The sequence below is a fragment of the Pectinophora gossypiella genome, chromosome 7 (genome assembly GCF_024362695.1).
Source record: "Pectinophora gossypiella chromosome 7, ilPecGoss1.1, whole genome shotgun sequence".
Classification (NCBI taxonomy): Eukaryota; Metazoa; Arthropoda; class Insecta; order Lepidoptera; family Gelechiidae; genus Pectinophora; species Pectinophora gossypiella.
The window spans coordinates 13,862,336-13,890,130 of NC_065410.1; the positions used below are offsets into that span (position 1 = coordinate 13,862,336).

A 27,795-nucleotide genomic window follows, 5' to 3' on the forward strand; every position below is an offset into this window, starting at 1 on the left:
AAACACCTGTACATAAAGCTTATTCTAAAATGGAATATTCATGAAAAATAAATATGAGATATATAAGAGGGTAGGCGTGTAATCATCTCTCTTATGTACGTTTACCTACATATTTCTCTCTCCTTTCCCGTCACCTTACCTTCACCTAATCGCAAATCCATAACCAAGCACGACATACTAAGGTCTACTGTTTAAAATGTATTAAACATCACCAAACCTACCAACCAAAGCTTCGCCCGTACATACGTGGTAAACTTCAAAGCGTCTCGTTGCTAGGCAACGCGCCGCCATTCACCGTCGCGTGTCAACTAGTGATGTTCTTAATCGAATCGTATGTTTAGTCGAGATGAATACGTCGTTCATTTTGCGGCTTAAAGTCACAATACAGAGCTCATATAACTGATTTTAGTATTTTTAGATAAAAACAAAGCGTTCGACCTAATATTGACTAATGCCAATGAACGTCACAACACTAGCTTACGTATTTTGACAGATCTAATTGATACTGCGCAATTGAGGCTATTGTAATTGTACTAAACTATTCGTTTTGTTCAGTATTAAAATCTAATACATGGAGATTTGTAATTGACTACTTGATAGTTGTAACAAAAAAATAATGAAATACCTTTGTCGGCTGGCTAACTTCTTAAAAGTAAATTAATTGAGTGATGTAAGTATCACTTTGTTTTAACCATCAAAATCAATACTTAAAGTTAATTAAACAGTTGCTTAACAAAGATAAATCTTTGTTAGTGGTAATTTTGTTGTTAGTAAGTGGTGAAACATTTTGTAGACACTTTTACAGGAGACTAAATAATCGTCTTGCCACATCCCTAGTATCAACTGTAACATGGCCAGTTTAATTAAGTCCTTTGGTTAACACGCAGGGGTTATTGCAATCGTGCGGATGGAATGAAACCCGATTTAGAAGAGGGCTCTCATTAAACTGGATGTTACAATTCAATCCCTTTCCGAAGCCTCCATTTTGGATAACTATTAATGTTTAACCTCAATATTTCAATTAGGGAACTGAAAATATTCGGCTATTACGAGTATTTCTAAACACAACTTGGGATAAAAATTTCGCATCTATGGGATCACGGTTTAGTGAATTACCTAAAAATACCTTTCCAAAATGACAATAACTAATGTAAAATATGAACTTAGAAGGTTTTCTTCTTGCAGGCCTATGTGGTCCAGTGGTTTGAGCGTTGGGCTTACGATCCGGAGGTCCTGGGTTCAAATCCCGGTACGGACATATCATAAAAACCGCTTTGTGATCCCTAGTTTGGTTAGGACATTTCATGCTGATCACCTGATTGTCCGAAAGTAAGATGATCCGTGCTTCGGAAGACACGTTAAGCCGTTGGTCCCGGTTACTATTTACTGATGTAAGTTAGTAGTCGTTACATGAGCCATGGCAGGGGGTGGGGTTGGTACTCCACCTCACAACCCACACGATATAAAAAGCAGGTTTTTTTTTTGATATGAAACGCGATATTAAAACACACTCTGCGTACAGAGAATTTGGCATACAAAATCAATCATGCCTGATGGATAACTAAAAATGGCCTAAAGTTTTAAGTTATCTATAGATCAGTCAGTCAGTCAGTGGCAAAGTTTATTATTCATCGAGGCACATTTCAGGATATAACTAAACTAAACTCTAACTTGTTTATTCTTATTCTTATGATTTTATTATTATAGCTTGGCACCTGAAGTTGGACATATTGCTTTGATGTTAGTATATTATAATATGTACTTAAGTAAAATTTTATTTCAGTGCAGAATGTCACCCGCCGCCTATTGTATTCATTTTATTTCTCTTATATTTTGTATTTTGTTTTTCCCTGTTTGTGCAATAAAGTATTTGTTATGTTATGTTATGTCACAGACAAGCGCCATCTAGCGCACACTTATGAACCAAATAGTTCTTTCATGATGTCAATATCAAAGGTATTTGAAAATGTAACGTAGTAAGCTATAGGTGAATGTGATGGCGGGAAGAAGAGAGGAATGGCGATTACTCCACCGACAAGAGCGCAGCTCTTAAATAGAGAGAGAGAAGCTATAGGTACTGAGCTATAGGGGTAAAAAGTGGCTCGAAATGAATACCGGTAGTGCACGTTAGCTTACTTTTCTTTTTGAAGTGACTTATTGTAGATTTGTCGCAGATGGCATTAACTACTTGGCCGGACAAATGGGGAGCGCTGAGGGTTCTCACCCGGTAGTAAATTGAAGACAACAGGCCTGAGGGTGCCTAGTGGGGCGCGAACCTCGGCTCAGGGCGTCGCGTCTGAGAGGAAGAATATTTGAAAGAATTCATCGACCCTAGTGGGTCGATAGCGATAGGCGCTGAATGAGGGAAATCGTCGACCACGCCGGCTTTTTTGTCATGGTAGTTAGTTTGTTAAAGTAGTTCGTACTGTAACCGGTTCAAACTGGATAATTCAGCTCACAGCCGGCTGTGACTGGTGACAGGATCGTGTCGAGAGCGTCTCTCGCGATCGATCGCGCGTCATCAATCACCGTGTCCCGCCGCCGTATTGTGTGTGGACGGTGACACATCGCACGAGAGAGGTCACAAGTATTGCACTATTTACAAGTACTTGCTCACTTTTTAAATCGTCACCTTATAGTCAAAACCGCTTACGTGGTTTTGAAAAAATACATTCGCGTCGGTAAACTCGCAGTAGCCAACCTTATATTTATCCGGCCAAGTAGTTAGTGCCATATGCTGCAAAACTAGTGTAGTGTAGTTCAGGTAATAACTTGAAATACCTGGAATGACACTAGTCTTAATTAAAACCCGATTTGAAATAAATCCAAGTTTTATTGAAGAAATTCATACGAGAATGTGATTTTTTGATGTGGATTTAAAAGGTTCTTGCGTGGCTTCACTTTTCGTCGCCTTAAAGCAACTTCTTTTTCTGCGAGATAGACGATCAATCACAACAAATCTGGTGTCAGGGTTATTATTGAACTGACAAGGGCCATAGCTCATGTAACCACTAAGCATGTACTTACACAAGTAAGTAGTAACTGGGACCAACGGCTTAGCTGTGTCTTTATTTGACGAAGTGGCTCTCTTTTGCGTTGCAATTTTTTTATCATACCTATTTTTATTTTTAACAAATTTTAAGACTTATTTATGGGCAATCCGCGCACGATTTTCAAATTAAAACATTGTAACTTGATCACCGCGGCGGGCGCAGACGGAAAATCCATAACAGTAGTTGCGTACATCCCTGTACAGTGTTGTGTCGCTCGCGGGCATGTTCCCAAAGTGACGTGAAGTGAGTATTCCTATTGTAAATACTCTTTAATAGGTAAGGACACTGGCTGCTTATTTTTTTTTCAATTGTTCTGCCATTGGTCTCTTGTTTGTCTTATTGTTTTTTTAAGTAAACTGCATTTACGGCAAATAATAAATCTTATCTTAAATTTATGTTTGTAAATGTGGCGTCCAATATGTAAATATTTTTTTTCTTTCTTTCTTCTTTATATCGCCGTCCCCGGAGAATAAAAGTATAAGTGCAAAAAGTCAACTTTTCAGGAAAAATAAAAAACTGAAATATCGGCATAACTTTGTAACAAATAAACTATGTGAAACATCAAAGATTGAATTAAATAGCTAATTTTTTACACTAACGCTTACATAAACTGCCTATATACGTCCCACTGCTGGGCACAGGCCTCCCCTCAATCAACCGGAGGGGGTACACTAACGCTTATTTATTATTAATTTGCTATTAAGTTTACAGTTTGGGAGATAATGTATTTTTTTTACTTTAGCAGAGGGATTGTGTCCTCTAACATGATGGACTAATGTTATGGGCGATAGGCTGATCCATTATCACCATAAGGTTCATCATATCCATCTTTGGACTTCGTATCAACAGTGGCTGCAAGTTGTCTTTGATTACTTGTGGCTCTGCCCACCCCATTAGGGATTACGGGCGTGAGTTTATGTATGTATGTATGTAGCAAAAGAACAAATAATGAATATTTTTTTAATAGTCACTTGTCATTTTATTCTTGTAAATTTTATTATGCAATATAAAAAAAAGGAATTAATATCATTTTATTCGTTGGAAATAATAGAGTGAAAGCTTGCCGATTATAGACAGTAGTATTTTTTTTTCAATTGTTCTGCCATTGGTCTCGTTATTAACCGTAAAAAACCAACCCACAGCGGTAAAGCGTGGTAGAGTATGCTCCATTTCACCTCTGGCTGATTGAGGAGAGGCCTGTGCCTAGCAGTAGGATATAAATAGGCTGTTTATATTATGTATATTCTTTCTTGTTCTCTAATCCTATCTGCCTAAAGTCTAGGTAATAAAGCGTTTGTAATTTTATTTTTATTTAAATGGGTAGCTTACCAGACTTTTTTCGAAATGGATACTTGTACGAAAGCTACCATACCAGTTTTGCGTCTTTTTACTGGGAGAATGTTGCCAAAGTGGGAATATTCCCGGGGACAGCATCACTGTCCCTGTATTGCCATTGTCAAAAGCTGTGTGCATCGACAAAAATGATTGATGCTTCGCCATCGATTACGGGCTGACACTCGGTACTCGTACACAGTGAGTATTGGCGCGTGTTGGCAATGACTTCATATTTTTGTTTGGTGAAACTTTGATAACGCGTACATCTATCTTCTTTTCGGATGCTCCTGACAGAATCATGGTCTCGTCAAGGGATATCTAACGCATTTTCTAGTGCGTCTTTGTTTTCAACGTGGTTTTGTGTTGGATTGGAAGCGAAAAAAAAATATGTTTGACCCAATCACAAGTACCTGGTCGTTGAAGTGAGAACATGAAAAAGGTCTTCTGGATTCAGCATAAAATATAAAAAAAGAATTTAATTATGTTATTGACTGTATGTTTTTGAATTGTGTAATTGTGTTTTTTTTTACTTATTGTAGATTTGCCGCAGATGGCATTAACTACTTGGCCGGACACATGGGGAGCGCTGAAGGCTCTCAACCGGTACAAAGTTTAAGACAGCAGGCCTGAGGGTGCCCAGTTGGGCATAAACCTCGGCTCAGGGCGTCGTCTGAGAGGAAAGATATTTGAAAGAATTAATCGATCCTAGTGGGTCGATAGCGATAAGCACTGATTGAGGGAAATCGTCGACCACGCCGGCGGGGTCGGTGTCGGGGAATGTGTTATATGACTGTGTATTTTGTCTAAATACTACTTAAGCCATATTTTTGTAGAAGAAGCCATCTGTGTCAAATCTACAATAAGTCGTGTCAAAAAAAGGTATGTCCGTGGCTCACGATAGGTCTCCCGTAACACCAGCGCCGCGGCCTGATGCTAAGCACTTGTCACAGCATTATGCTGAAGGAGATCCTTTTTTTTATTTTGGACGCCCTTCACATTGTTGTTAAGGTGATTGACATCTTTTTAAATATTGTTTTTTTAAGTAAATTTATATTTGTAAATGTAAATTTACAAATATGGAAATAAATGCTTTTTCTTTCTTTTGTATTTGTATTTGTTTGGCTCGTACTTACGTGTTAGGCGGCTGTGCTATTGAAGTGGTATTAAAAAATCTGGAACTGTTTTGATGTGGTCACATACACTATTTAATACTTTCTATACATTCAGTAGCACACAAATTTATATCAGTTATTTCATAAAGCGCGTACCAATTTGTTTAATATAGCTAAACCACTACCAAAATTGCGAAATCACATTTAGGTACATACGTACCGCATATTTTTAATTACTTAACGGATCTCTATTAAAACATTCAGTTATTCCGCTAGGTTCGTCAAAAGTATTTTACTTTTTCATTCCATCAGAGTTATGCTTTAAATTAAAAATTTCAAAAATATTTTCAGCTGTGTATGATATTAAATTTCAAAAATAAAATAAAAGGGCTAGCTGCACCATGGCCCGTTTACTTCGATAAAAAAGTAAATAATCAGCAGGCAATTGGAAAGATTAGAAGATTCAAAAATTCTGCTATTGATAATGCTATCAATGGCTTTTTTAAATCATCATCATCATTATCCCGATTTTCACAGGGTCCGTTTACCTAGTCCTGAAGATTTGATTGGTCCGGTTTCTTACAGAAGCGACTGTCTGTCTAACCTTCCAACCTGCGGAAGGAAAACCATCCCAATACAGTTTAGGTCACAAAAAAACTTTCTCGGGAACGTGAGTTTTTATATCGAAATATCTAAAATTATAATAAGTACGTGATTATCGAATTGTCGCATATAACAATAAAGACAATTGGGGATGTCTTTAAGAAAGGTTTAGTACGAGTCTGAACCGGCGTGTATGAAACGATTGATGAATGTAGAGGAAGCACGGAAAGTGTGTGAAGTTCGAGGCAAATGTAATTCCATACTCTTGGCTTACCCCAGTGGGAAATAGGCGTGAGTTTATGTATGTTTGTGTACGTCTCATTAGATATTTTTGAAGTGGCTTATTGTAGTTTTCTCTCATCATCTCTTGTCGTTGTATTCTCCTTGCTACATTTTAGGGAAAAATGGGAAAAATTATCCCTCAAACTTCGCCACATCTCACTCTCTTCTTAAAACCCAATTAATCAGCGCATATAGGATTAAAAAAACGCTCTAAAGGGGAATTTTTTTTCGTCCGGTCGCGTTAAACGGTTAATTTGCCGTCACCCGTTATAATTTGTTCAAATTACCGACGGTACCCTCCGTAAATTATTCAAGACTGGACGCTCGAGGGATGGGTTGCGTTGCTTTCGTATTTGAATGATTTTGCACGTGTCAGGTACATATGTACTTATATTACAATATACAATAATGCTATGTCAGGTGCCTATAGCGGCTCAATAATAACCCTGACACCAAGGTTGATGGGGTTGGTAATCCACCTCACAACCCACACGATATAAGAAAAAGATATTATACATTTTTTTTCTTATTTTATTTTGCTTTTTGCGCGCTACACTGCAGCTGTACAAGTGTGCTATATCCTCTGCTGAAGGCTGTCTAGAAGAGATCGCTCTTAGCGAAAAGCCTTTGCCCACCTTAGAATAAGTTTATCCTGTAAATGTCTTGTAAATTTGTGTGCACTAAAGTGTTTTATTATTATTATTTGGACTCGCTTAAAAATATCATAAAATAAATAACATATAAAATGAAATAAAGTTTCTTTTCAAAGGATGATGCTCATGACTATGGATAGGAACCCCTTACTAGGAAGGATCTGTGCTTTGGGACACCTGGTCTCCAGCACTTGGAAACAGCACTTGTATGATTAACTCAGATAAGAGTGTAGTTTTAATAATAGGTACTTTATGTTTTTGTAATCTAGGAGTGATTATAATTATCCTTATTTTAATGTATAATGACTAACAGTACCCCAGTCTAGTGGGCACCAAGTCACCATTTTGGCTCGGGACATTTTCAGTGCCTTCTACCATTACGTATGCTCTCATTATGAGCGCAGTGTGGTTATTGTTTTTATTGCAACCGGTCCTCAGACAGGAGTGGTCCTTGATGTGTGTCAACGGACCACAATGTGTGTACGAAATTTCGACGTTCAAATGTTATAATCTGGGATTCGTCAAGACTAGAGTGAATAGGTATTTTTTAGGTTAGCGTGATCCACCCTAGATCACATCGTCATGACCTGAATCATCCCTCAAAGTTTTCATTACGATGTCACTAATATTGTTATACAGACAATTTATCTTAGGACGCCAATACTAAACAAAAATGGCTGCAAGTTATCGGCTTACTATTCGAGCTATGCCTAATTTCTTTAGCATATTAATATAACAATGTATGTAGGTATGTAATCCAAATAAATACGTAAAATTAAATTTGTTTTACTATACCAGAACTGGACGAACACAGGCTGATGAGGATGATGGTACCTGCAACAAAGAAATTAACAAGATTTTACTCTGCTCTATAAATCAGCCTTGGTCTAGTGGTCAGAGCGTCAGGCTCACGATCTGGAAGTCCGGGTTTTGATTCCCTGTTCCCTGTCCTTTGTTTCTCTTACTTGCAGACTTGAATCACCTGGTTGACCGAAAAAGTAAGATGATTCCGAGTTTCGGAGGGCACGTTAAGCCGTTGGTCCCGGCTATTGGCGTCTAATCGTAGACTAAAATGTATCAAATTTGTACATACATACATACATAAACTCACGCCCGTAATCCCAAATGGGGTGGGCAGAGCCACAAGTAATCAAAGACAACTTGCAGCCACTGTTGATACGAAGTCCTAAGATTGATATGATGAACCTTATGGTGATAAGGGACCAGCCTATCGCCCATAACATTAGTCCATCATGTTAAAGGACGCAATCCCTCTGTCTGTTTTTACGACATGCCCGGAAAGACAAGCAGCTGAACGTGTTCTATGTTTTTTATTAGCTCCCAGAACAGCATAGAAGCAAATTGTCATTTATCTAAAAAAAAATAAAAAAAATATCCGTTAATTTTTCAGATTATAAAAAATCTATACTTCAAGAATATAATGACGACGACCTGACGAGCTTTCGTGCTAAGCAACGGACACGAGAATAACTTGCGCCTCTACTACCCGAACATAATCTAGTTCCGTGCTCTGTGAATAGAAACAGTAAAAAGTGCACTTATAAAAAGTAAATGACTTGCACAACTTTGTTTAACAATTTTATTCTCTTTTCACCCAGAAGATGAGGTAATTATTGGACAGTTGCACAATATGAAAGTTCTGTTAACTGTAAAGACAAAGTTGACTGCTGTGGGAAGTAATAAGAAATGATTTTAATTTGCACTTTACTTTTATGCTGGAGTGGTAGAGAAAAAAATACTTTATATCCCCACGGAAAGAAAAATAAACTACTTATCATTTCAAGGTCTTCGAACAGCATCGATCGGCCTAATCTAGACTGATACATCACTATTCTAATAAACCTCAGTAACAGTCTCACAACATGAAGAGCGGGGTTTCCTGACACAGGTCTTTACATGAGGCTTACTAGGAAGTCCCAATAACGGGGTTATATGTGATGTACTATTTAAAGCAAAATAGTACATCTCGTAGAGGAGCTCGGTGGCGCAGCGGTAAACGCGCTCGGTCTGCGATTGTTGAAGTTAAGCAACTTTCGCAAAGGCCGGTCATAGGATGGGTGACCACAAAAAAAGTTTTCATGTCGAGCTCCTCCGTGCTTCGGAAGGCACGTTAAGCCGTTGGTCCCGGCTGCATTAGCAGTCGTTAATAACCACCAATCCGCATTGGGCCCGCGTGGTGGTTTAAGGCCCGATCTCCCTATCCATCCATAGAGAAGGCCCGTGCCCCAGCAGTGGGGACGTTAATGGGCTGGTGATGATGATGATGATTTAAAGCAAATAAACTATTTTGATTTTGATTTGATTTTATGATTTCGGCATGTCCCCATCGGGAATCGAACCCGGACCTGCAATTCGTGAGCGTAACCCTCTTACCACTAGACCACGGAGGCTGCTGACAAACAGAAAAAGACTGTCATAATTGCAAAACATTATATTGAAATATAATCACTAATTATACTGAATTAGATTTCAGTACAACAGAACGTCTACGTTATGTTTAATAGTACGTACTATATTGATGAGTTAGTCCACTATGTTCACAATTTACACTATCCAGTTACCACATAAAATTTGTCACGATTAAAAAAATACTGTCACAAAATGCTTTTTTTAATCACATTTTGTTTTGGATACTTATAGTTATCATGACAAACGGAAATTAAAAAAAAAATGTATTACGATGGTGGAACAAATAAAAGAGAAGGTGCAGGTCGTGTCGTATCGGGAGGTGAAGGTTTTGGCGGGAAGAAGAGAGGAATGGCGATTACTCCACCGACAAGAACGCAGCTCTTAAATAGAGAGAGAGAGAGAGAGAGATTACGATGGTGACGAACAAACTGATATTTCATGACCAAAGGGGGAGAGAGGTTTTTGTTGAATAGAGAGACGTATATTATCTGTTTATATTACGTAACAGAAATAACGGAATTAAAACAATGTGACACGATTCTTTTGTCTACAGCAAATCCAATTTAAAATCAAACCAACAAATGAACCACAGAGGCAAATAACACCAGAGTACAAAACCTTCGTTAGCCTCCTTACCTATTACCCTGCCAAATTCGCTAGGTATTTCAATTTGAATAATTTCGTCGTCTCTTTTTGAACATCTAACTACAAAGCACAGGAAATGAACTCGGCGCCCTTAATTGAGTTTTGGTTGTATTGTATTCGCAACTAATGAACATACTGTGCAACTTTTATGAAACCCCTTTTGTAATGTCTAGCTGACATAATACTTTTGTGACAAAGTTCGAGATGGTAAACTCGGATGTGGCTTACTACAAAGGTGCTTCTCTTCAAATATGTACACATGAAATTTCACAGTTGGACACGAAAATAATTAAAAATAAGGAATGCTTATACTTAAATGTTCCTGTTTTGGGATTTAACTACAGTCATAGATCAATGAATAATACCAAGTATCAGAGCGATAACTCTGCCCCGTCCTACTTCGTACCGGGCAGCGCGCCGACCTCACCCCCCTGAGTCTTACTTTAGTCCTAAATGGCCTTAAGCTGCTAAAAAGTAACGATTGCGCGATCACACTAAAGGGCTAATTACACCTACCTGCCCGACAGGCTAGATGCGTCAAGGTCCCAATGGTTGCCATGGTTACTCCCTACCAACTCCCGTTTCCCGATCACGTCGTGTAGTCGGCAAATCGGCGGGTCCATGGAAATAACCATGGAAACCACGATCTCGAGCGAGTTTGATGGGGAGTAACCATGGTAACGAGTCGTGACCTTGACGCACCTAGCCTTTAGTGTGATCAAGTGATCGACTAGGTCCTAGTCTAATCAAACCCCTACGCCATAAATAAAGCAGTCTTCACAGAAAGTTTATAACGCTCATCTCTCACAACTACTAATTAGCATAGATAAATCAAAGTTATAATAACACACCAGCTGGATGTGCCAAATTCTGCTAACTTAATATAGCACAGGCCGCGTGACCACATCTCTACGGAAGAATGGTCCTGCACAACTCTTAAACTCGATTTGAATAAAAACTCTTTTAATAAAAACATAAATCAAACGCGTCTGTTGTTTTTGGAACAATTAAAATATTTTACTTAATACGAACTACCTACACGATTAATTAAAAAAAAAATAATCAAAATTTTTAACAAAAAAAAACCGACTTCAAACGCAAAACTAAAAAGCAATAAATAAATTTACTTCGCACAAAGTAATTAGTACGTATTTTCAATTAGTTAATTAATTTATAAATCTGAAGCCGGTGCCAAGGAAATGCTACAACGAAGTACCGATTCATATATTTTTCAATACTGATTGTTTTGTAATTTTTTGTTTGACATTGTTTTGTAATTGCTTTGATATAGGTATTAAACAATATTGTGTGTACATAGTAATTTGATATTGTAGTAGGGTTGTTGTAGCATTTACTTGGCACCGACTTCAGAATTATAAATTAATTAACTAATTGAAAATACGTACTAATTACTTTGTGCGAAGTAAATTTATTTATTGCTTTTTAGTTTTGCGTTTGAAGTCGGTTTTTTTTTGTTAAAAATTTTATTTTATTTTACGATTTTAAGTGATGGTTAGACCGAGCAAGGATGCAGACAGACAGATTTTCTGATTTATATTCATATATAATAATATAATATATTATTAGTAGTGATCACAATTATTACTGATGAACATGTTTACACACACACACTCACACACGCGCTAACGCACACGAGCACACGCGCACGTACACACGCACACACACAGATACACGCACACACACAGACACACGCACACACACACGCACACACACACACGCGCGCGCGCGCGCACACACACGCACACATGTGGTTGTCAGTGGAAGCTGCTATCATACACACTCACGCATACATATAGATACAGTAGATTTCGCGTGGTTCGCTCGCTGCTAAAGCAGCTCGCGTGTCCTGTTTATTCGAAACTGTCCCTCTTCGTATGGCGGCCATCTTGTTTTTCCGCCATTTTGTTTTTTTTCACTGGCGACAGAATTTGACCAAGATTTAAATGGGTGTCGTGGAAACAAACAAAATCCAAGTGCAATAGGTTTGCCAGACCGTAGGATGTCTCCCTGATTGGGAGTAGTTTTCAAAGATGACGTTCCGATCACACCCCTATACATCATTTTTACCCCCAAGACATTTTCTGGAAAAACAAAATTTTGTATGGCGGCCATCTTGTTTTTTCGCCATTTTGTATTTTTTTCACCGGCCATTAAATTCGACCAAGATTTAAATAGGTTTCGTGAAAGAAAAATTGGTTCAGGTGTGATAGTTTCGCCAGGCCGTAGGGTGTCACCCTGATGCGGAGCAGTTTTCGAAAATCGGGAAGTATTTCCATACTTAACATGACGATCCGATCACAACCCCGATATATATTTTATATCCCGAGACATTTTCTGAAAAAACAAAATTGTGTATGGCGGCCATCTTGTTTTTCCGCCATTTTGTTTTTTTTTACGCGCTATGGAATTTGACCAAGATTTAAATAAGTGCTCTGAAAGAAATATTGGTTCACGTGCGATAGTTTTGCCAGGCCGTAGAGTATCTCTCTGATGCGGAGCAGTTTTTGGTGACCAGAAAGTATTTCCATACTCTACATGACGGTTTGAGTAAGCGCTCCATACATTATTTTTACCCAAACGGGCTTCTTCCAAAATCGACAAAATTTTGTATGGCGGCCATCTTTTTTTCCGCCATTTTGTTTTTTTGCACCGGCGATTGAATTTGATCAAGATTTAAATACGTTTCGTGAAAGAAAAATTGCTCCAGGTTGTATAGTTTTGCCAGGCCATAGGGTATCTCCCTGATGCTGACCAGTTTTCGAAGGTCGGGAAGTTTTCCCGAAGCCTAAAGATCGATCCGATCAATATGACTTTACAAACGCACTAGTCGCTCCTACGATTTTTGAAAATTCCCCTCGATTTCTCTGGTCTTCCATCATCAGATCCTGACTTCCTTGACATGGGACCCCCTTGGGTATATCTCCTTTCAAACAAAAAAAGAATTATCAAAATCGGTTCATATACGACGAAGATATGCCCGAACAAACATAAAAAAAAATAAAAAAAAAAAAAAAAAAAAAAAAATATACGGTCGAATTGAGAACCTCCTCCTTTTTTGAAGTCGGTAAAAACAGCATTTTTTTGAGATAGCACAGATTCTTGTGACTCGACAGACTTGTCTTAAGCATTATAAGACACACGGTAAGAATGTGATTTTTGTGTGGAGTGTGATTTTTTTACATAGGGTGTCAACAAAATCACTAATTACAAAACAATGTCAAAATTCAATGTCAATGTCATTCTTTGTTCAAAATTTCATTGATACCATTTGGGAGAGGTCGCTGATTCTTAAGACACAGATTCGTCTAGTTTAAGAGTCAGAGTCTTCAAAACATTTTTGTAAACTTTCTTTTTGAATAAAGATTATTATTATTATTAATGTCATGGAAAAGTATATCAATCTATAAGTATAGTTGGCAATAGGAAAGGGCTTGATGATATACACGTTTGCATTGTCAATGCTAACGACACAGGCATAGGAGCACAAAATTAATGTCCTATTCCGATTCGAACCCGCAAACTTGTGGGGTCGGCGAAGGAAGCCGTGCGATATTCCAACGTTGAACGGTGTCGTAAATAACGCGCGATGACAGTAATATACGCCCAACTGGCTCCCGACACTCCCGGTGCCAATGCAGTAGTGCTAGTAAATTGTGGTGTTAATGAAACTGCTCGTAACTATACGCTCGATTTTTAAGATGAGAAACAATTTGGGTACGAAGGGACATGTCTAAAAAATAACGCTAAGGTAGCCGTAGCACAGTTGGAAGAACGCTTGACTCTCACCGAGGTCGCAGTTTCGAATCCAGCATGGGAATAAACCAATGAATTTCGAAATAGTTCTCGAATCCATGTTTGGATCATAAATGATTATCGCGTGCTCCGCGATAAAGGAAAACATTTAAAAGAAACCCCGCATAGACGAGAAAATTAAATGCGCTTCGAAGGTATATGACCTAACTTTAACGAGTTGGAGAGTCAGACTGGCAGTCACTTCCGTAAAAACTGGACCTATCAAGTTAGGTAAGCGGACTCTGTGAGAAACGGGATAATGCAGCATAAAGTCCAACAGGAATCTTGCAACGGGTCGTAATATTAGTTTTAACGATAAAACGCAAACTGAACTATTAACTGTTTTTTTTTTTAAACACGAAAAAACACTTTACTATGCAACGCAACATGCAAATCAAGCATAGGATTATAAAAATACAAGCCAACAGACGGACCAAAAGAGACCACCATTATTATTTTCTGCTTTGAAAAAGAAAATGTCTGCCTGGTTTTCCCTCACCGATAATTAGTTTGGACATCGTTCGTAGTGCCTGCGTCACTTGCAACATTGCTTTTTTATCGGCTACGTTGAATTTGTTGACATAGCGCTTAAGGCTTTTTTTTTGAAAATAATTACCTTGCTACAGGCGTAAATTAGCTTAGGATAAACTCTCTAATAGGATAAACTGGGGATTAGGGTATTTGACTGTATCAAAGATAAATTATAAAATTCTTATCTAGAAATAGAAGCCAGTCTAAGATGATTAAAAAACAAACTCAATTCCCTTTTTACACTACTTATATTCAAATTCTAATTATGAATAGTTTTCGCCAAAGAACACATCAAAATGTGAATTTTCAAAATTGCGCTTACGTGGTTTTGACTATAAGGCGTTTTGGTTTAAGGCGCAATTTTAAATCAGATTTTTTATCTCAACTACGTTAAAACTACACTGGTAGATTACAATAAAACTTTTCAACTTCATAATACTGCGGGTTAAAGAGCACTAGTTAAGCACTATTTAACTGCTATGCTCAGGTTTAATTGTTCAACTACCCTCGTTCCAACTCTGATATTAAATTGTAATACCTACTCGTATACGGCTAAACTAAACCGCAAAATTGTTATTTTGGGTCAAATTAACCCTTAGGACACACAACCTTTATGAAAATTCCGTTTATTATCACTTTTATGACGGTAATCGTTCGTTTTCGTTTGCAAAGTCAGAGATTTTAGGAAATCTGCTTTTCGGTTAAACGGGGGGGGGGGGGGGGGATAAAAAGGCCACATTGAAGCAGTTCGTCTAAAAAAGCAATATTGCTATTTGACATTTGTTTGCATTGCGGACTTACTTTCATATGCGCGAATGTCAAATTGCAATATCTTAGGGTTCCTACGGATTGATTTTATGTAAAAAAAAAATGTTTTATAACGGAAAATTCCACTTAATATCAACTCAGGATCATGGTCTGAATCATCCCTCAGTTTTCGTTACGATATCACTAACACCCTGTATATATACATTTGTGTAAGTACTTGTAGTATAATCTGACTGGGCAGAGACTACTCCTTTGGGGATATAAGTTCACACATGTATATAAATATAAAGATAAATAAAGCATCACAGCTTTATTACGTTAAGTTGTGTATATTTATTTATTTTGAAAATATAAAATTGAATTTTACCTGTTCTGATCGATTTGTTCAGACTTTATACATCCTCTTTCCTTATCGAGCAATCTTATCAGCAGGAGTGTCTAAAGGAAAAAAGTACAAGACGCAACACTTTCAACCAACTACCTGTTGCCAGCTAATCAATCAAGGGTAATCTTCACTGGCCCCATAAATATTTGCATTAAGCCGCCCCTAGCCCGACCGACGTTTGCAATCAATCCAGTACACCGACAGACTCGTTTATTTGAAACGCTTTGTTTGATTTAATTAAAAAGTGTAAAAAAAATCATATTACTTACCAGATTTTCGAGTTTGAATAACAATATTGTATTTGTACAGTGGGATTGACTTTCAAAAAATGAATATTGTGCTCCACACTTTTACAGAAATATGTAGATTAATACTTACACACTTTTGTAAATTGTTTTTTATTGGTTAGGTAAAGAACGAGACAGATTAAAAGCCACAATAACAAAAACCAGGCTTCAGATAATAATAATATTAATAAATAGCCCTTATATTAAGGCCGTTCGCCATGTACGGTCACGAGCATTAATATGATACACTTTGGTACCATGTCACATTAACTTTTTTGACGAATTGAACTGTAAGTCTCACTAAATGTCAAATATGTTAGTGCGACAGAGTCCTAAAGTGGGTACATTATATTGCTCACGACTGTACTTAGCTATTAGTCTTTTGTATTGTATTGTATTACATTGCATTAATTGCATTGTATTGCATAAACATAAGGCGACCATATTCCTAAAGCAGCAGGTTTTTCTAGGCAACCATTGTGTACTCAAAAAAAAACAAATGTAATATATTTTTTGTGCTTCCAAGGGCACGTTAAGCTGTTGGTCCCGGCTATTAGCGGTAAAATATCTCCAAAAACCCGAAGTGGAGCAGTGTGGTGGAGTACCCTCTCCGGTTGAGGGAATGCCTGTGCCCAGCAGTGGGACGTATATAGGCTGTATAAATTAAATGAACCTTTAAAGAAAGAAAGAAAGAAAATATTTATTTCCATATTGGACGCCACATTTACAAACTTACATTACAGAAATAAAAAAAAAATAGAAAAAAAAACAAAGACAAAAAGACAAATATTACAGACATTAAATACACAATACACATACATTTACATAATATACATTTTTTTAGTAATTAATTCAAGTTATGATTAAGAACACATACTTTATAGGCATACATAGTAAAGAGTGACATGGCGAGGGACTGAAAATTGTGTCGTGGTGACAAATAACTCTGCCCGAGGTTGGGAAAAAGTCTGAAGTCACCAGATAATAACGGGTCAGAGTACATCTTACACAGACAAGGAGCATAGAAACAACCTTGTTAGGTCTACGTAGAACGTATATTTACGGTTTCACATGTCAAAGCGAGAGTTCTTTGTAAAGCTAAGGGCGTGATATCAGATTTATTAAAAAAATCCGTCAGTTTTTTCGAAAAGACTCACAACGACTTAACAGACATCATTACTTGAAATAAAAAGACAACAAAACAGATTTTTCTTGATGAGTGAGTTAATAACTTGCTCATAATCATCATCATCTCCCTGGTATGATCCCATTTTTCACAGGTTCCGCTTACCTAATCTGAAGATTTGACAGGTCCGGTTTTCTACAGACGCGACTGCCTGTCTGACCATCCAACCCGCGAAGGGAAAACTAGCCCAATACCGAAAATGCATTTGTCGGGAATGTGGGTTTCCTCAGGATGTTGTTCTTCTCCGCTGAATACGTGATAATCATTTATGATCCAAGCATGAATTCGAAAACAAATTCGACAATCGTTGGTTTAGCCCGGTGCTGGATTCGAATCTGCGACCTCAAAGTGAGAGGTAAGCGTCTTACCAACTGGGCTACCACGGGTAGCAGTAAAAACTTGCTCAATAAAGGTTCAAGATAAATTATTATCTCTATGTCAATAAACAGAAACTATTGAACTGAAGTTTATTAACCAACGTTTATTGACTAATGCAATAAATGCCTTTTGAGATGAGTCGAAAATCAGCCAAGTCAAAAAGCCAATATTTTGTTGTAGGTCATCGTTATCATTATCATCTCATAAGGGTTGTATTGTAAGACTATAAAAAAAAGAAATATATTATTTATTATCAAAAGACACTACATTCAGTAACAATAACAATATCAGATACACACACCAGAAACATTAGAACACATGGCTCGCGTAAGTAGTAGAGTCGTTACCTACTACACTTATTAAATTATACGTAGCTAGTAAAAAGCTACCCAGTTTATAATGGTCTAAATCAAACCACATTCTAAAATCAAACTAAGAACCAAAACCACAAACTAACATGAAGCCTCTTCCTTATTCCAAATCACTTGAAAAAACCACTCGACCAAATGTGTACGAATCCTTTCGCAAATCCTACCGAATACTTACGCTTATTTTCGTAAATATTTATAGAGGTTTGGACCATAAGGTCGTACGGGGCATATGCTTGATCCACCTACTTCCAAAGATCCCTGTAGAATTTAGATTTCGCGTGTGTATGTAAATCGAAACGCACACATATGGGAAAATAACACCACGTTGTGTGTGTACAGTTGCGTGCATATTTCAATGTGAAGGGGGTAAAAGATTGCAGTTTTCCAACATAAGTAATCAGACAGGTCTTTGTTTTCAGAATCAGAATATTTGCTTTGATGTCATAAAGTCATTTTAAAGCTCATGTGAAGCTTACTTTATGTAAAAAGCTTATTATAAGATTAATAACTACCTAAATGATAAAAATGTTTGGTATTGAATGTGTTCCTCTACTTATGAAATGATTTTTTTTTTAAATATGTGATGCTGTTGCAGTTGCTTGTCATTTCTTCTCCTCAGCCATAACACCTTGCGAAAAGACGTAAATTTAAATGTTTTATTGACCTTCAACAAGTTTATCCATGATAATTACGTTGAATAAATGATTATGATTCATTGTAACATAAGTACGTACTGTAATTTGCTTTTCAAAATATATTCTTTTGTTACTTCTAAAACTGATTGATCAAGCGCTATATAGTATAGCTAGACTAATAGCATGGACACGAATACACAATATTTCTAAACATTGATCCCATCAATATTCTAAAATATCACAAGGCTTCATTACTTAGAGACAATTAATTTCAAGACCCGTTAAAAATTTATCAAATTGGTTCAAGAGTAATTTTGATATTAAAATCTACCCTCTTGTCAGTCGCAAATGCGTTGTGTGAAATTATTTACTGTGCCGTGTAAAATTAATTTCACAATTAGCTTAACGCCCCCTCTTATCTCGATAATTTCTGGGAACCAGATGATGACGTAATAAGATCTTATTAACAGAGTAAGCGCATTTACATTAGGGGTTTTAGTTATCTAAAACCGGGTTGATGATGTTGATGAAATTGTTTATACAACGTTTCTATACTTACTTGTGGTGGTAAGTGAGTTTCACACATTTATGCCTACTTCTTGTTTCTCAAAATGATATGCTTCGTTACCTATAAGATGTCTTCAAAAGTTGAAACATGTGGTGCGGACGAATTGATATCTTCATCATTTGTGTCATCATCTTTATCTTCATTAATTTCATCAACATTGTTGTATTTGATTATACATATTGTACCCCAGCAAATCCATTTGTTCCATAATGTGAATTCAACAAAATAGTAACTTAAAGTTTTAGCACAATATTGATTAATCAAAAGAAAATGGCAAAGTTTTATCATTTTCACATCCGACTATACTTCTTTGTAAGACTGGCCAGGTAAATTCTGGCGCACACAATCCCGCATGTTTTGTTCATCCCTTGGGAAGGGCTAAATTACGAGGCCCTTAGTCTTACAGGGCGATATAAATATAAAACAATGGCCCTTTTGTCCGGGCCTCATGTTCAACCCGAATTTATACTGCTAACTTTCAAATTTGACCTTTTCTCATTAAAATGGGACAGGTGATTTCACTGTAGTAATTAGTTTTCGATAACAGAGAACTCGTAATTAAAATGTTGACTGTCCAATGCTACTATTGTTTTCATGTAAAACAAAGTCTTTGTGATGTTAGTTAATTTACTGTTTTAATAAATATTTCATAACAACATGCTTTTGTCGTTTTAGCGCACGTTGGGAATAGCGCTATGGTAATTTACGTAGCTTTGTTTATACATAGTAATTGTTGAGTAAATGTAGCCCGTTATTCGCCATCAATAATGCCACCATTAAAATCAGATTCAATCATAATCGATCATTTTCATTTAACAGGCAACAGAGTCATTAATTTTGTGCCATACCTGACTAAAACAACTACTGGATCTCTATTGTTTACATTGTGTTTCGGCATTACTTCTATTGAACTGTAGACGAATTAGGCTCAGACCCGATCGCAATAAAATCAATTTTTGTCTTTCTTTTTTTTCAATGTCTTTACAATAATCATATTTTGGTTCATCATCTATACACAGATAACTAAAGTTACCTTTTCAAATTGAGTACAAACGGAATAGATCTAGAACCTCCACTTTAATTGAATGATCAGATTACCAATAAGTACTTCAACTCCCTGCAGAATGAAAATTCGCTATTTACAAGTTACCTTGCAAATCCCTTTAATCATTTCTGTCTGGATGGTTAATAAGTCGTTAAAGGTTAAGAAGATTATTTGATGTAGGTATCAAAATTTCCAATTTAATATCATTTGAGACATTACTTTTACCATCTTTCTTTTTAATCACATCACCAGTAAGGAGTTTCTTTTGTTATTGTTTTTAATGTTTCTTTTTTACTCCTAACAATATACCTTTTATTGCCTTTTGCATGTGAACAGTACTAGTTTATTAGGTACAAAAAAATACTATGCATATATTCAAAAGACGGTATAACTCTTTAATCCCTGTGAACTCTTGCCATATTCCCCTGCTTTATAGATTCTATCGTTCATTACGTCTACATTCCTATATCCGGTTGTGAAGGAGCTCTGGAACTGACTCAATTTGATCACTATAACTGCATTCCAACTGTCGCCCAGTAACCGCGGCCCGTTCGCAATCCAAGTCACGGACTAGTGTTTGGCTCTATTGAAAGCGGAATCAAATTTTGTAAACATGAATATGTAAGTAATTATATTCAAATCGAGGAACCACGCCTTATCACGTTTTTAACAATCCTTGGTAATGACATTTCACTGTCTGAAATCTGATCTTCCAAGTGCCACTATCAACACCAAACGCAAGCATTTAAGTAAAGCTGACTCACAATTTGCGTGTCGAAAGTGCGGCCGAGTGTGTCGTTCCAGGATCTGTCTATTTAGCCATAAGCGGCGTTGTTATGCCCCCACGACCGATGCTGCAGAAATCATCTGACAAGATGGACAAGGCCCAATGATGATGATGATGATGTTCAAATTATTTCGGTTCCTCAAAACGTGGAAGACCTCATGTGTTGTTCTACTTGCCCAGCCACCTGCACGCGGGAGGACTTGATGCTGGCTACTGACAATGCCATTTCCGAAGCCAAATACTTGGAGCGCACTATATATAAGTCTGCCATCGACTCGAAAAGATGAAGTACTACAAGGTCTTTAGTTTGTGAAGACCAAAAGAGAAAAGCGATAATATCAAAAGAAGCTAGAGAAGTTGCAAAGGAAATAAATAGGACCTTCTGATGAAAATTCAACAAGAAAAAATTAAAAAAAATATCGATGGGTAATAAATATGAATTCAATGAATGCATGAATTTAAAATATTCATAATTTTATGCAGATTAAAAGCGTATTCAATCAAAAGACATTAATTTATCACAATCGTCAGTTTAAGAGCTCCACCTTTACCAAAGTCTTCGGACTGAGTTCACTAAGAGGTGTTTGTATTGAAATTGATTTATGGAAATTTTGCGGCGAAGACGCGTCTTCTGGCGAGACTTGGTGTCCGGATCGTTAAAACGAATGCATTGATAATATGTTTTGTAGTCCATTTGTTATGCGCCAATTCAATAATGTTCGCCGGAGAAGCGCATAAAACGAATGTAAGTACGTGGTAAAACATGACATTGTATGTAATGTTGGCGGTCTGAAATGTTAGTTACAAAATGTTTGTATTATACATTCTGGTGGTGGTAGATTGTGCTGTGTACTTTGCAACATCAGACCAAATTGACATCAAATTAACGTTTGATGGCAATTTCCTATATTTTTCTTCTCTCGTGTGGATTGTTGGGTGAGGTGGGTAGTTCATCTTGTCGTGAGCTTATGTTATGTATGTCTGGGTTGTAATGTCAATGACTATCCTCGTCAACCCTACTTGTTATATTACTCTTGTAACCATTTGCGCGATATTACAGCTATAAATAAATACTCTTGAATAAAAGGTGACCAGGTTTCTTTACCTTGATTGGCTTCAGTCATTACAATGGACATTTTTCAAAAACTTTCCTCATAATAAAACACGTTAGAGGCACGTGTTGGAGACACGTTCTCATAGGTCGCTAAACCCTTACGAAGGCGTCGGATGCCGGTCGATTAAACGGTCAAATTAGTACAAGGAAACCCACAGCTGCGGCCCGATCATATTTCAGTACGGACCACTGTTGGAAACTTTGCTTGGAACTGTTACTTGATGTGCATTGACTCCTGGGAGCGAGTGGGAGTAAGTTATTGATCATTTTAGAACTGCTAGCTAGGATATTAAGTGTTTGAAATTAGAGAAACTACGTCGAGTACTATGATATATATCATTGCCGAACTAAGGATAGATAGGTACACACGCTCACGACCACATCCCATCTGGGGTAGTCAGGGGTGCATCCCTCGCAATATGACCTAAATACCCACACCTCACCGAGCTATCTGTTAGACCATATTAGTTGGTGAGCAGTATCGCCGTCTACAATGGTCGAGCCAACTGTGTTAGTGAAAACTGCATTTAAGATTGATGAATAACTATTGATTTTTTAACCAGGGTATTTGAATAGGTAAGTAGTGGCGTCAAGAATCGTAATTAATACGTAAAGTGCCCTTTAATGTCTTATACTTTGATATATCGAGGGTTGAAAGGCAAATAGGTTTAAGCGACATTTTGGGCGAAATTGACTTATATATATATTCGGAATCAGCGATTTTTTCCGCGTCGACTGATCTTGGTTTCAGATCAATCGAAGCTACTTTTTGGCGCTTCAACCAATTAGCACTTTGGGTACATTTTTAAAAACCCGTGTTTTAACCGACAAAAAAATGCACAAAATTCTGGGCGGGTGGCATATCAGTCGTATTCCGGGATATGAGTCGGTCACATAAGCTGTTATGTCTTTTCATTTTCATGATTCGAAGTCTGTTAAAGCGTTTTCCCTGACAGTGTTTTGTTATAGATAAGTCGGTTAAATCATTTGTCCTTAGACGAAACGAAAATAGATTTGGCGCTTAAATCTTTTTGCTTTAATCCAGATTTTATAAATATTGTCGCTTCAACCGTTTTGCCTTCGACAGTTTAAAAGTAAAATTGGCACTTGAACTGTTTTGCCTTTACCGAAAATATTCATCGAATTTGACTTCAGCTATTTATGCTACATTTTTTTTAAATTTTTTGTCGTATAAAACAACTATCATTTTCTTTTGAAAGGACTTAAAACGTTTTTCCAAAACAAAAAAGAAATAATGTTAACATTTCAGTCATCGCAATTTTGTATGAAACCTTGTGCCCGCATCACTTCAACATATCAAAATAAGTATGGGCAGGTCCTGGTTGGGCGGTTCACACAGCTAAAAATTACGATTGGGAAGACCGGGAGTGTGCGTGTCATCATGTCACCCAAGCCGTATCCGTTGATGGTGACTTCTATTTGTGTCTATCCCAAGTCGTTGTTGTGGTAGACTTTGACGTGGCTAGCGGAACCGAACTTCGAATTGAAGATCTGGTCACATGGCATACAATCAAGCTGGCCAGCCGAGTTTACCGTGTAATTGTAGGAAGGTTTCCGTTGAGTTTTCCGTATTTGGCGTCTTGGACTAAGATTTTCGAGGACTATATCACGCGCTATTCCAGGTTCAGACACACTCATCCCAACTATCAGTTGGCATGTTTAAAGCCACATGGTTGCGCTTGAGTACGTCTTTGTACCGCAGGTATTGTCCACCTTGTTTACAGTTCCTTCTAGACACCTCGAAATAGAAAACCTTTCTGTCATCCATTCGCATGACGTGACCGCACCATCGTAGGTGATGTTTTATGATGAGAGCTTCTATTCCGAATATGCCAGAACGACGTAATACTTCTGTTATTGGAAAACCATCTTGCCGCTTTATGCGAAGGATGGACCTTAGACATTTAAAGTGTTACGTATCAAGTACGCCGCTGAGACTTTGTACACTAATATTTTCAGTTTTCCAAAGGCTGCCACCGCACCTGTTATCCGGGCTGGCAACTCCGATGACTTTGGAGTCATTTCATATTTGAGAACCCAAATATTTTAATTTTGAAACTTCCTCCAGCTCAGCGCCCTTTAAAGCAACATTGGAAGAAGCTACATCCCCGGAGCATCCTCCGGATGGTTATTTTAAAAGGGTTTTGCACAAAACTATAAATATTCTGGTGTGTGACTTAATTGAATCGGCCATTCCTCGGCAAGTTTGGTTAACTGACGCATAGATGTGAGACGTGAGAGATCAAAAATGATCTTATTCATTTTAGCCTTAATTTCAATTAAGCTATAAATAACAATTCCACAGAATATCCCACTTATGCGTGATACAGAAGCGATATATAAAGAAAATAGACTAGGAACCATGGCTCCATGTGTTATGACATAGCCTTGTTTCGCGCCGTAGGTAACGACGAATAGCTCTGAAAAGTTACTTCTAAATCAAACTGTCGTCATCATGTCGTCATGATATTGTCGTATCAGGATAAGTCATAACTTTTCAGGACAATCTGTTTTCTTTAGAGCAATCCACAAGCCGCGTGAAGCCTCACGCAGCACATAACAAAGGCCGATGTTGTTCAAGCCTTTTGGCCTGAATCTGTTTAATAACAAAACCGTACCCCCATATCTCTGTCCGGACAAAATCATCATTGGGTTTCCGGAAGTACCTTTTCTGCATCACGGGATAGAATAACGTTAAGGCTAAAATTTAATATCGATCGCCATCGACTCGCAAAGAGGAAGAAGGCTAAAATCATTCCAGCAGCTGACTCCAATATCTTCAGGATGAGTTTGTATAACCAGTTATTAATGTGTAGGCATATTATACAGTTCAGATGGTATTTTTGATGTGTTGGTATTCGTCATCCTTCTTAGCGCGGTAAGAAGTTCTTCAAAGGTCGGGGGTGCCGCTAGATCTTAAGCGAAACCCCCGACCTTGTTGTAACAAACTCGACCGATATGTTGTAACAAACAAGTCAGTGGTATTACTATTGGGATTTAAGACATCGTTAAAATGTGTCCAAAGCGCTGCTAATAAGTCTTTCTGATCAGTGAGGCGTTGGGTCTTTTCCTTGTTGTAGATTGAAACTCTCTTCAAAGTTTGTGGCCGAAAACAGTCTTGAAGCTGTCGAAAATCTACCGGAACTGGATTGATAGGAATCAGCATAGAGCTGAATTTCACAAGCTTATTCCACCTGGCATTTGTTTTTGAGACATATGGTGACAGAAAAGCCCGCCTGTAGTTCCCCACGAGCTGATTTTTACGTTAGAACCATCGCACCAATCTTAGTTTTGCGGTCTGGTTTACCAACCAATAACTTCGGTAGAGCAGAGCACAGCTATAAAAATGCTCGGCAAAGGAACACCATCTATTTATTATTATTATCATCTATATTATCTCATCGACAGATGTGTCTGCTGCGATGTCCGACGTATCTCGGCTTTAAAAGCATGATCGAGTTCTGTTATTGTTTGTCAATTTCGACGGTATCTTATGGCCAGCTCGAAGTGGAGGTCTTAGGCGCAAATGTAACAGAAATTTTGATCAAACAAGTCGCTGATCTATCCACCCCTGGCTGCCTCTTAATATGAGAGCAATCAGTCCTTCACTGCAGTCTGTCCTTGTACCGCGTACCATCTAGTAGGAGCCAGTGCTTGGTACTTGCATCCAGCCACGTGGTGTTAAATTTTTCAGTAAATCGGAAACAGGTTGTGATAGTGAGATTAAACTCAGCACAGAGTATAAGCATATTAAGACTCTTTCAAAGCTATTTGTTTCTTTTATTGCCCGCATTCAGTTGGTGACAGTCATCTGTCATCCGCCATCATACGCGGTTTACCATATAAGTACTTAAAAAGTCGAATTAGGCATGTGTAACAATCTTTATGGTTATATTCTAGATCCTGTTTCTTAATGAAATCGATTTACACATTATATCCGCCGTGATTTTTCCTAATATTGTAAGGTACAAATATCTGTTAATGCCTTGCCCGACTAAAATCTCTCCCAGGAAAAACGGCTTAAGGACCGACTTTATTTCCGATCTTACTAATATTTGGATTTCATACAATTGAAATTAGTAGCGGATGGTCACTTAAGATATTTTCCTTCCCTGTCATATAACCTTTTATGGAGGTTAAGCTGATTTGCCTCTAGTCTTCTTTTTTTAAGAAGTCGTTTAACTCATTTAGCTTTAGTCAAACTAATAAGTGAGAGGTCTCTTAAAGCATTTTGCTTTTAGCCAATATTTGGCTCTAGTGGATATCAACCGTTTTTCCTTCAACTGTAATTTAGTTCAATTGAGGCATTTTGTATTAAGCGACTTCTAAAATCTATAACTGATGTGTTTTTCGAACCAAATAAATACAGAATTGTGCAACATTTAATTTAAGATAATTCTTAGCATTTTGAACACTTTTGATTCAGTAGTTTTTTTTATATGAATTTTTTTCGAAAAAATAAAACTTTAAATGGCTCTCCTGTAAAGTTCACAAAATGTCGCTTAAACCCATTTGCCTTTCAACCCTCGATATATATTGACAGCATCAGCTTTATTATCTCTCTGCTGGGTTAGAGAAACTACGTAGCTTTTAATTATAATATTATTCTTATTTAATTTATACCCTATGTTCGATCTGCCAAAGTGCACAAAACGAAAACAATTTTGAAGAATTTCATCTTTTAATAATAAATATACATAGCCTCCATATAAACTACATTATTAATACAGAATATACATCAAACGCTTTTGTATTCCTTTCAGAACACGGAAGACTCAATTAGTGAGTGATCAACTTGTTAGGCCTTTCAAACCGCCGGAGGTTTCCGTCGATGACTATCAAATAACAATTCCGACTGACAGCTAGCTATCTGAAGGAGAAACCTGTAAACGAGGAACGGATTCAGTCATTTGATACCTCTTCTCTCTGATTGATCCATACAATTTCTAGTTTCATGTAGGTATAGTTTTGTGATTGAAATTCGAAACTTAGTTCAGAAGGAGGGTTTTATTACCATTAAATTCGTATATGGATACGAGTATGTATATATATGTGTGGGTGGTTAACTACTTTTTTTTAATAATAGTAGACTCACGTTTGACCACAATCTCACCTGATGGTAAGTGACGATGTAATCTAGGGTGTAAATGCCTATTCACTCTAGCCTTGAAGGATCTCAGATTATAACGAGTTGGAAAAACAGACGACAGCAGACCGTTCCAGTCCTTTGCTGTTCGCATCAAAAGGGAAGAGGCAAAACGTTTAGTGGCAGATTGATGGAATATCCACATCATAAGAATGAAATGTTTGGATATTACCATGGAGTTACTAATATACTATGTAAACAAGAGAATCCTTCGCCATAATCGCAAAGTTGTAGCTAAAACATGTGTAAGTTTGTTTATTTTAAAAACTCATTTCTCTTGGCAACCCAATACTTTTTACTAATATTTTACAGTGGTAATAATTTAGGTCTCTCTGCTAAGAACTATAAAGGCTAACGTTTGTGTGTTCCTGAAATATATTAATAAAATCCTAATTATCAGTAAAAACAGTGAGTTTCATTACAGTAGTGCATTAGTGAACCCACGATAGTGGTACAGAATCATAGAATCATAAATTCAAATTCAGTGCCCTCTGTACCGAACAATTTTAAGATTTTGAAAAACTTTCTTTTAAAATACTTATTAGATAGTAAGGTATAACGGAATCGATCGCCTTAATCTCGACTGATACATCACTATGCTAATAAACGTCACAGCACTGTCTTCAGTATTTTGATATACCTAACCT

The 27,795-nt window shown here is 37.3% G+C and overlaps 1 protein-coding gene across 5 annotated transcripts in view; it reads right to left on the reverse strand.

The window, feature by feature from the left end:
• Nucleotides 1-27,795, reverse strand: part of LOC126368411 (CUGBP Elav-like family member 1) — a 506,900-nt gene that overhangs the window by 385,385 nt on the left and 93,720 nt on the right. The window contains exon 4 of one of the 5 annotated variants that reach the window (XM_050012388.1): nt 7,834-7,872. The exons of the other annotated variants lie outside the window; for them this stretch is intronic. Coding sequence (XP_049868345.1) covers nt 7,834-7,872 — 39 coding nt within the window. The remainder of the gene's footprint in view (nt 1-7,833; nt 7,873-27,795) is intronic. 5 annotated transcript variants of the gene reach the window in all.